Raw genomic sequence first — 11288 nt, 5'->3', positions numbered from 1 at the left:
AAACAATGCATTGTAAAAGGAATGGGATGCTATACTGTGATTTAGGCATCGGAACATATCTGACAATGAAAAGGAATTCGAATTATGTGATATGCTTGATTTCTGATCCCAATTTATATTTCTTTGACAATCACAAGGAATTTGAATGATGTGGGTTATGAATAAACAATGTACTTGATTTCCGTTCACAATTTATCTTTATTTATAATTTATAAATTTGATACATGGTTACATTTGTATAATCTGTCAATGTTTTGCGAAACTGGCCACTAGATGGGGATTGCCTGAAGATTTATATTTCTTTAGGGCAGGGACGTGTGCAATATTTCTCTGGACATTCTTGTTGAGATGCTGGATTAGAATGAAGTCTAATGTCTTTTAAAATGCAATACACTATAACAATAGAAAAGATAATACAAAATACAAATAATATTATTCTGATTATTATAATGTATGCTGGATTTAGTTAATGTCAGCACTAAACGAAATATTTTGTTAGCAGAACAACCATTGGCATCCAGCCAATAGCAGCGCTCAAACCGGACTTGAAACGCCCCCACGAAGAGTAAAATTGATTTCCGGTTCCTCTGTCAAATCACTTAGTTAGCAAAACAGCTATCTAGCCTGTGTGTGTTAGCTGGGTGACAGCTCGGAAAACCTCTGGCCGTACGGAGAGAAGTGGATCCGCCTGGAGGCTGACATCTCCCCCCCGGTGAACACCTCGCAGCGGACGGTGAGTCGAGTGGTTGTCGTCCACGTTGACGTTAAACGCTACTTCAGTTAGCTCTGCCTGTTAGCTCGCTGTGCTACCTCTAGCGTCGGGTGACCTGGATGGAGCAGCTGAGCTACTGCTGTACACCGGGGGTTTAAAACAGGACACCGTGTCAACATGACACCGTGTCACCGTCAGCCTCGTTGTTGAACCTTTTCGACTACGTTTAAATCGCAATTTGTATCAAAGTTCGCATGTGAAGCCAAGTGTTGCTAGTGTTGTGTTCTGCTGCAGCTAGTTGAGTGGCTTTAAAGCCCCGGTCTGAGGGCAAACGTCCTCACCCTGTCATCAACAGAGTAATCACGCATTACCTCAGGCCAGCCGTCCTCACCCTGTCATCAACATGTCCGTACCATATCGCCTTGTTACAACGGAATAACCACACCATGTTACAGGTAGAGGAGGCTTTAAAGGCCGGGGCTGAGGCCGGCAGTCCTCACCCTGTCATCAACATGTCATCATGTTACAACAGAATGATCACCCATTATCTGAGGCCAGCGGTCCTCACCCTGTCACCACACATGCTATCAACCTGTCACAGCAGCATGATCACCCCATTGTCCAGGTGGGGGAGCCGCTGAGGCCAGCAGTCACCATGTCATGTTACTACATAATGATCCCACCGTATTACAGGTGGAGGAGGCTGGGTCCTTGTTCTTAGGGACACAATGTCCTTAATCACAATGTAGTCCGTAGTCTGACTCGAGGGCTGATAATGGTTCCAAGTCGATGCAGGCACGTCAGACCCTTGCGGTGGACGCAAGGAGGGTCCACAAAGACATGATGGGTCCGTAAACCCCATTGCGTTGCGTAAACTTGGAACCATAATCAGCCCTTTAGAAACGCATTGCCTTTGTGCCTATGAGCAGATTGGCAGGTAGATCCTCTCCCAACCCAATATCAGTCAGTCGCTTCTAATATGTTTTGGTTACCGGTGGTCTGATTTGCTAAACCGGTCAATTTGATTATCAGACTCGACCTCGGATGGCAGCAGCAGCAGCACTGGTCGTCGTGGGACCCACATAGAGAACGAGGGACTCAGGTTCTACCTCCAGGTGATGAGCGTCAACCCCTTCTGGAGCATGTCTACCAGCACCAGTCGCAAGGTGAACCTCCACACGGCAATGCAACCAGTGCAGCTTCCTTACCTTTTTCACTGTTTGCTTCGGTTTGATCTTGGTATTGGTATCTGTGACAATGTTGTTGTTGTTGTTGTTTTTTCAGGAAGTTTTTGTTCTAAGATTTGAGTGCGGCTTATATCTCATGACATTCACATGGGAGTCATTTTCACTGGCAGCCTAAAACACGCAGTTCTTCAGCTCCACAATGAACTGTAGTATGAGGCACATCCATGCTATCTAATGCTATGGAATTTCATAGCATGGGTTTTCTACATTGTCAGTTTATGCTGGTGTGAACCCAGTCATATTTGTACAGAGTTGTGATAAAAAGACAAGAACACTATTTAATATTTGATTTCTAACTCTTCTTTACCCTTCTTTAAAAAGTTTATTTCTTTACCTTGTTATTTTACAATTAAATACCACTGAACCTATATAGACCTCAAGCTTTCTTGGGTTGAAAGTATTTGGTCTTGATCAACTCCCCATGTAAATACCATTGTCTCAAGTTGATGTAAGGATAAACAAATAGAGACTGCTCAAATCTTTTCACAGATCAACTTTTCCTTCTGCAATGCTGCTGCTTTAAGCTCCCACAGCTGTGACAATGACTTCCTGACTCCCCAGATAGTTGGCATGTATGTGCTGTTTAGGGGGGGGGGGCGGGCAGGGGGTATGAGGGCAGACCTCCTGCAAGTGCCGAAAACGACCTGCCCCACCCTTACTTTTTTTACAAAAAAAACAATCCCTGGCTTTGTGAATGTCATGACGGCATCGTTGGTTCAGAGCCCCGTACTCAGACTGCATTCCAGCCATTGCTGTGTTACCGACTGTTGTTCCTGGGTGAGCGCTATTCCTAGGCTCAGAGTTAGGGCTGCCCCGACCGTCACTCACATGGGGTGAGGGCAGCGTGCTCCTCTCTGGTCGTCATGTTGCCTCAGAGGTCCTGCCAAACCAAAGTCAGTCAAAGAGCGAGACTGCCTTTTTGTTTCCCTGCCCTGTTATTGAGTCTGAATGCATAGGCTGTTGTACTCAGGTTGACCCTCCTGGGTCATTGGCTATGAAGGTATTATTGTAGCAAAAGTCTCTAGCACCTGTAACTGCAGATTTTGTATGCGTACACTTAAGTCACAAATGTGTAACAGTCAATTTGAAGTCGTAAATATTTATTTTGCATGTGTACTCTAAAGTCACAAATGTGTAACAGTACGTTTGAAGTCGTAAATAATTTTTCTACCATTGTAAAAACTAAATACAAGGGTCTTCGATTTCACAAGTCTGTGTTACAGGTGCACAAATCCTATCCTGTGCATTACAACTTCAAAGAGTCATGCAATTGACTCCTTTGCTGCAATCATTGCAGCGCAGTTGGTGCAAAACACATTCGCACACCCGTGTTTCGTAACCCGAGAACATGCCCAAAATGTGTGCATTCGTAAACCCACATGTGAACTAATGCATCAGAAGTTGCACATCTGTGAAAAATTCCTCACAAATAAAATGATATAGAACGCTATATTGATTCAGCATTTTAATGAGCGAGCACAAGTCCATCGTTGCCACTGCTCAAATCTGCTCCTGCAAGTCTCAGCTGTGGGTTTTTTTGCAGGTAGTTTTGCAACACGTCTAGGTGGTACATGTGTAGCAAAAGTGATTTGTATCCATATGAGGCAGAGCGTCCGTGGGCGGGCCAAAATTGCAGCAGTAACCAATGAAAGTCGCAGGCAGGGGGTGCATTTTTCAAACTACACTGGGACCATCCAAGCAGACCATTAAAATACATTTGAGGACACTTGCGGCATGTTAATGCAATAATTTGGGAGGAATTCAGTTGATTTAATTTGACATAATGTAAGATACCCAACTCCGTCGTGTAGGATGCCCTCTTGTCTACTTTCAAGCCTCCAGAAAGTAAGAGTTTGCTTGGATGGTCCCAGTGTAGTTTGAAAAATGCAGCCCCTGCCGGGGACTTTCATTGGTTAACGCTGCAATTTTGTCCCGACCACGGACGCTCTGCTTCATACGGATACAAATCACTTTTGAAAAACAACAGCTCAGACTCGTAGCAGCAGATTCGAGCAGTTGTATCGATGGACTTCAAATCCTAATTGAACATAACGATCTATATAATTTCATTTGTGAGGAAATATTTCACAGATGTACAACTTCTGATTAGGGCTGCAACAACGAATCGATAAAATAGATAAAAATCGATTACTAAATGCGTTGGCAACGAATTTGGTCGTCGATTCGTTGTGTCGCGCGATTAATAAGTTACTCGTAGGCGCAGCACTGTTTACAGCCAGCCGCCGACAGGTTGGTTCATGGTTCATGCACGCCCACAGCGAGCTTTAGTGTGAGCGACCACAGCTTGTATTTTGGTCGTATCTTAACACTGGACTTTAGGCCTACATAGAAGTGTTGTACCTTCACTGTCTTTGGGTTAAAAAAACTCCTTAAACTCAGTATCCGTCTAGTCCAACCGAAAACTGTCAGCTGCTGCTGCTGCAGACGGGCTCGGAGTCGGCACCGCGTGCATCAACAGTCATTCAATGCAGCGGTAGTAATCACACAACCGGACGGTGTAGAAAGTCCCGTAATTTTTTTTTTTTATTATTTAATATTACTTTTAATAGTTCTGGGACGTTGGAGCAATAACCTGGTGTTTTTACACTTTTTTTTTTTTTTTTTTCGTAGACCCTATTAAGTGTTTACAATGGTAGAAAAAATATTTACGACATCAAATGTACTGTTACACATTTGTGACTTTAGAGTACACATGCAAAATCTGCAGTTACAGGTGCTTAACGCCTCGTGCCCACTGCACCGTCAGTCAACGGACGTGGGAAGGCGTGGCTGACGGATGGGGGAGTAGTCTTTGCAGAGGCATCCGTCAGTCAATCAAATCGCTTCGCCGGGTTCTTCCTGCTTGTTGCGAGGCAAGATGACCCGCTTTCCCGCTTTCCAGTATCGTCAGAGCCCGAGTCGCGTCACAGTGCTTAAATTTGCATACGCGATCTGATTGGATGACGGAACCGTCGCTGCCGAAAAAGTTTTCAACTTTCTGACGGTGGCGAACGCTCCAACTGAACGGACGGATCCACAATGCATTGCGCGTCCGTCCCCATTCAAAGTCAATGGGCAACGGTCAACTGACGGAGGTAGTGGGCACGGGGCGTAAGACTTTTGCTACAATAATACCTTCATAATTGGCCTGGTTAGTTGGCCAGTCACATTTATAGTTTCGACATTGTAGCAAGTACGGTACTGGATACTCAGTGGCCAAGAATGTGTCAATTAAGTAGCTGTCAGTAATGTCTTGCCTCAACAATCAATGTTAACAATTAGGTTTGCATCCACAGTTCTACTGCTCATATTTGTCATATTTTATTTTTACTTATTAACTTATTTATTAATAAATTACGTATGGTCTCATGTTAAGCTACAATCGGAGAGAGACACAGCTGGTTGTCCACCTCCACGTGTTCACCTGTGTGTCTCCCCCCACCAGCAGAGAGCTGACGATGGGGAGGAGCAGGGCAGCCAGGGCGAGCCCCGGGCCAGCCCCGCCCGCCTCTCCTTCGGGAAGAAGCAGCTCCCGGCCATCCCCAAGAACGCCGCCCCCGTCACCAAGCTGACCGCCACGGCCATGGTGCCGCCGGCCACCAACGGCACGCACGCCTCCTACGGGCCCTTCTACCTGGAGTACTCACTGCTGGCCGAGTTGTAAGTGGCGCCGAGTTGTAAGTGGCCAACCGGTGCTCCGGTTGGTTCAGGCCTTCTTCAGTGGGCCCCTGTTATGCCACCAGGTGTGGGTGCGATTACGAGCCGTTTGAAATTCTGCCTTTTACCTGTGCCTTAGCGACATCACAAGTGGGAGGGTCCACCTAGATGTATGATGGATAGATGAGCAACATTTGCTTAATTCCTCTGGGTAGGCTGGTCCATCCGTCATACCTCTAGGTGGCCACGCCCACTTGGATGTCACGAAAACACAAGAAAAATCGGATTTTCTTGTAATGGCTATTCACATTCACACCTGGTGGTATATTATGGGCCGTTTGAAATGCTTTACCCGTAACCGTGGTTCATGGGCTGTGTCGGTGTAACCGTGTTTCTTAATTGGTCTATGATCTCTGCAGCACACTTGTGATAAAGCAGAAGCTGCCAGGAATATACGTCCAGCCGTCCTATAAGTCTGCATTAAGTAAGTAGAAATGTAAAGCATTTATTTTATGCAATGATATTTTGTCAACCAATGTGGATCCAAATCTTGCCATCTAAAACAGCGCTGTTAAATCGTCAAGCCGTGCTGTGCTTTGTTGTTGTCTTTTCAGTGTGGTTCGGAGTGATCTTCATCAGACACGGCCTGTACCAGGACGGCGTCTTTAAATTCACTGTGTACATCCCGGATAACTATCCCGACGGGGAGTGTCCTGTGAGTAGTACGCCTCCTCGTTCACATCGTGGTCCGGGTGCAGGATGAGGATCAGGGAGGGGGCTTTCCTCCCGGTCGACAGAGACTGGGTTCAATCCCCAGAGTCCATAGACAAACTGTAGGCATCGAAAGGCCCGCGCCTCCCCTACCTGCGTCTATACAACGTGTTTCCTAATTCACCGTAAACCTGACCTTATATTAAATGTACTTGGGTCGGTTTGCATGGCTAACGCCTGCCTCTGCACAGAAGTGACGATTTCCTTGTAGAGGTCTGGGATTCGTCCTAGCTGATTGCCATCCAGCTTACAAGGACCAATCAGAGTCTGCTGTTGTTCTAGGAGGCGGGTTATAATGCAAAAGAGATGATAGACAAACTGCCGTGCACTCTGCTCATTTAGATTTCTGTATAGATTGGCCTATTGAGCCTTATCTTTGTTCATCTGCCTGCACACATATCATTTAATAAAACCTCCATCGTCATCCCCACATTTATTATAGCCTACTAAAATATCAGCCTGTGTGTAATCTTGTAGCTAGACAACCAAACTGTTATCGGAGTGAAGCCTTGATGATGGTCTAAATGAGGCAGTTGATTCATGCACGCTTCAGACTGCGTCAAAACAGGTTATGAAGCCTTTCTTACAGATTAGGGCTGGGCAATGATTCATTTCAGAGTTTTTAATTCATAAGCATATTGTGATATTTATCGTTTAGTCTGCTGTCCTTCTGTGCGGGTTCCAATGAGCTCAGCTTGCTTGTCATTACGTAAGTCTGATTCGGTGAAGGCGTTGTCTGTCAAGGCATGGCTCCGGATCAACTGCTCATGGCAAAAGGCCAGACTCTTGCGAAAGGGACTGGTAAGACCGGTTAGACCAGTCCGTGTCTCGGCTGGTTGGAGAACCGTTCATTCATGTGTATTTGAGTGTAGTCAAATGTGACATTTAAATTGTACCTTAGAGGGACATTCCAAGGTTTGCCTGTGAACCGTTTGTTTGCCTGCGTTGTGTTTCAGCGAGTGGTCTTCGACATCCCAGTCTTCCATCCACTGGTGGACCCAGTCTCCGGCGAGCTTGACGTCCGCAGAGCGTTTACTAAATGGAGGTGTGGATCGGATCATCTTCCCTGAGTTCTGTTCATGTTTTATTAATGAACACAGCCGGCTTGATTCATAGTGTCTGGCCGTTGTTAGTGGAGCCGCTAGGTGGCTGTGAGGAGTCAAATACGTTCAAACCCATTCTGTAGCCCATTTATCCGTTGGTCTCACTGGAATTCACTGGCCTACTTATAAAGAATTGTGTCACAGGACCATTTGATTCTGTATGTACACGTACTACATACAAAGATGTCTCCCCTGGAGAAGTCGTATATCCTCCCTAGTATTTTTATTGATATTTTCCTGTTTCAGCATTGGGCACGCATGACATGTACGCATAGTACAAGGTATTTTTCTGGGTGTTTCCCTCAAAACACATTTTCGTTGAAGTACATTTTACCCAGTGTACTGCTAGCCTTACAAAAAGGCCCAGTATGACCCTGGGGGGGATACAAGTATCCATTTTGCAGAACGTCTCCATGTCTAGAACCTTCATGTCTTTCTGTGTCCTGCAGACGGAACCACAACCACATCTGGCAGGTGTTGATGTATGCGCGTACGGTGTTCTACAAGATCAACACCACGGAGCCATTGAACCCAGAAGCTGCTGTGCTGTGAGTCCCTGACACACCTCCTATCACCTGGAAGGTTTTACCTGTCAGTCATTTAGTAGATGTTTTTGTCCAAAGCATCGATGATGTAGGTCAAGAGCAGGCCTGGGCTGGCACTTATTGTATGTTGTACGTTCTGGTGCCTAAAAATACTACTTAGCATCTCACCCTAGCTATCTTTGTTGTGTACGGGGAATGGGTTAACCTAGCCATTGTTAGTGCTTGGTACTTGGTTCTGTGAACATCCTTACTGTACCGACAGCGATGTATTGTTCTTTCCCTGGCTTCTGACGATGTACTTATTGTAAGTCTCTTTGGATAAAAGCTTCTGCTAAATGTTAATGGTCAGACATTTTGGCTACAGATTGCACATTTTGGCCACAGATTTAGTTTAGACAAAAGGACTACTTTGGAACAATAATCAACTAAATGGCAAGTATGGAGTTGTACACATGAACCTTGTAATGAGAACATCTATGCATTATAAGTTGTGCATCTTACCTCCGTAGCTACTGATCTCTCCACTGCTGTCCCATGCTTCAACTCAGGTATGACAAAGATGTACAGCTGTTCAAAAGTAAGGTGGTGGACAGCGTGAAGCTATGCAACAGCCATCTCTTTGACCAACCCAAAATCGACGATCCATATGCAATAAGGTGAGCGGCTCGTCTGCATCCCACCACGGTGGTGAGGACAACACGCACCGAGGGGTCAGGGTCATAAAGTAAAACCACTAGAGTTGTTCCGATACTGATGCCATGTTTCGGAAATTCCTCAGATACTGCCTTTTGTATCGGCGAGTATGCAAGTCTATGCGCCGATACACCACATTACTAGCTCCTTTACTACACAGGCAAAGATGATCTCAAACACGTACAGTGTTCTGCTGCGTTCGTTAATGGTCGGAGGTGGAAAGTTTGAATGGGAAACGCGTCATCTCCGACTAGAGCGAGGAACGGGCCGCATTTTTCTGTCCGAGCCCGGCCCGCGTCCGGCAGGGAAGTAATCGAGCCCGACCCGAACTCGAAAGGTATCAAGATATATATGTCTGAGCCCGACACAGTTAAAGTAAATTTTCTCTCACATTAGTAATGACACGTTTACGTTTGTAAAATGAAAGCACGCCTTTATAAATCGAATTCAAGGCATTTTGGAATTTTCAACCGATTAGCGCAACAAGCGCAGGTTAACTGCGAGCACAAGAGGCTCAATCATAACTTCATAAATTCACAAAAAAGGCCACGATCACTGAGAAAAAACTATTCTCAAATTTAACGTCCTCCATCGCTCGCTTGCATGGCGTCAATCTCAAGGTACCGTCGGGTTTCCGTGCTCTATCTCCGACCTAGCTGCGTTCAAGCTACCAAGTCTGTAAAACATGGATGCATGAACGCTTAACTACAAGAATACAAATGCATTATTATAATTATAGATGAAAATGACCTGGTTCTGAAAAAAAAAGTGTTTCCAATAAGTGAACCGACAAAACATGGCTGTCATCTTAAGAGAACCCTTCAATAAGAACCAGTGCTATTAGTAGTTACAATGCTAGATGCTTTATCGGTTTATACTCGGTTTCGGCCGATAGTCATGTTCAAGGATCGGAATCGAGAAGGAAAAAATGCTATTTGAACATCTCTAAAAACCACTTTGTTCTCTAGTTTCTCTCCGTGGAACCCGGCTGTCCACGATGAGGCCAAGGAGCGCATGTTTGCCCATAAAGTAAGTTGTTCTCTAAATTAACCGTTGTATAACTAGTATCCTAATTCTATTCACCATCATTTACTTTAATTCACTCCAGATGTCAATCATTTTAGCTTCTGTCATTCAAAACCATGACATAGTAGAGTGGTCGTCATTTCGGGAGATGGGTTTAATTATTCTACAATAACTTAGGTTGATGGCCCGTCTTTTTAGATTTATTTTTCTGGATCCTGTTTTAACCAGAGCTCCAGCATTCCATAGAAAGGCCTGGAAGGGCCCCGAATGGCTCAACAAAGGGTGTGGGGCGAGCGGGTCCTGTGGGGGTGTGTGTGTGTACGTCGAGGTTGTTGTTGTCAGCCGCCGTTCAGTCAGCCAGCCGTAACGCTGCCCTCGTTCTCCTAGAGAAGACCAGAAGATCAGCACAAGGGAGTCCAGGTGACCGGCCTCTCCTGGGTGAAGCCCGGATCCACACAGCCTTTCAGCAAGGAGGACAACTCTCCCCAGAGCTGAGCCTGCAGTTACCACACGGCGGCCACCAGAGGGAGACAGGGAGCAGAGCGCTGTCCCACCGTTAGCCTCGGCTGTTCCTGTGACCCTCAGCACTTGGGTGGACTCGTTTAACTTGACTTAATTGCTCAGCTTTAAAAGACTTTTAGGCATCTGCCCAGACAGCTTTAGAATAAGGACACATCTTCGGTATTGTATGTAAATCGATGACAACTGGATGTCTTAGAAAACATTATCGGCTGCAATGCAATCAAAGAGCTCTTTCCTCATTTCAGTCGTAGGGACCCCTGCATATGGTTTGGGTTAGGTTGATTACTGTGCCACCCAGAAGGTGCTGAGACGTGAACTAGTTAAAGTAAACTGCGTATATAATGCAGTGTGTGGCCGACTTGCGGCCATCGGCCCCGACGTATAATTGACAGGAATCAGAATGTTTGATGGGATGACTCTGTAATAGTTCAATTTTTTTTTCTATCTTTAAGACTTTTTTCCATTTTGGTTTTTCTTAAATTTTTCTGTTAACGAGTCCGTCTTAAATAGTTCATAATATATTTATATCAAGCAGGCAAAGTACTTTTTTTTTTAAATGCTAAATTAAATAATCACATTTATTTTGCTCATTTAAAATGTTTGAGTTACCCTTAATGAGTTCATTAAAGGTTTGGTGTGAGTGTGTATATATTCGATGCTGTGGTTTCATAACATGGGTGTTTTGGGCCCAAGTGTCTCAAATATGCCCAAAACTATTTTCCATATACATTTTTGCAGTGAACATTCTGAGAAATGTGTTCATGGAACAATGAATGAGAACTTATTTTTTTTGAAGCTCAGACATATTTTGCTTTGACCCGTGACCTGTTGGGGGGGCCCGGTCAAACTGAGAGGCAGCCATTCAACATTGAGTGATACATGCAAGCTCTCTTTATACATGCTGATTTGCATTTAAAGGAAACTACTTTCACACGAATGACTGCAAGGATGCTTTTAGGAAATGTGAGATTCGATTATTTTTTTCTTTCTCAAATAAAAGGTATGAAATACA

General features: G+C 44.9%; 1 protein-coding gene across 2 annotated transcripts; it reads left to right on the top strand.

Annotated features, from left to right (window-relative positions):
• Positions 1 to 573: 573 nt before the first annotated feature.
• aktip (akt interacting protein) lies at positions 574 to 11288 on the top strand. 2 transcript variants are annotated; one of them, XM_060071046.1, is made up of 10 exons: positions 574 to 733; positions 1745 to 1878; positions 5408 to 5619; positions 6036 to 6100; positions 6231 to 6331; positions 7344 to 7432; positions 7940 to 8038; positions 8584 to 8691; positions 9697 to 9757; positions 10142 to 11288. In XM_060071046.1, exons 2-10 carry the CDS (start codon positions 1831 to 1833, stop codon positions 10247 to 10249), a joined length of 891 nt encoding a protein of 296 aa, XP_059927029.1. In that variant the 5' UTR covers positions 574 to 733; positions 1745 to 1830; the 3' UTR covers positions 10250 to 11288. The 2 variants fall into 2 exon arrangements, with proteins under 2 accessions (XP_059927029.1, XP_059927028.1); XM_060071045.1 differs by having other exon boundaries at positions 5405 to 5619.

Source organism: Gadus macrocephalus, chromosome 14, assembly GCF_031168955.1.
Source record: "Gadus macrocephalus chromosome 14, ASM3116895v1".
Lineage (NCBI taxonomy): Eukaryota > Metazoa > Chordata > Actinopteri > Gadiformes > Gadidae > Gadus > Gadus macrocephalus.
Note: the sequence above shows the minus strand (reverse complement) of the source record. Positions and strands in the feature narration are given on the sequence as shown.

Bases quoted from the DNA above. Each gene is read 5' to 3' on its own strand.
- aktip (XM_060071045.1), top strand. From the start codon at position 1,831: ATGAGCGTCAACCCCTTCTGGAGCATGTCTACCAGCACCAGTCGCAAG. The intron at 6,332-7,343 runs GTGAGTAGTACG...GTTGTGTTTCAG, and splicing joins ATCCCGACGGGGAGTGTCCT to CGAGTGGTCTTCGACATCCC. The intron at 9,758-10,141 runs GTAAGTTGTTCT...TCGTTCTCCTAG, and splicing joins AGCGCATGTTTGCCCATAAA to AGAAGACCAGAAGATCAGCA.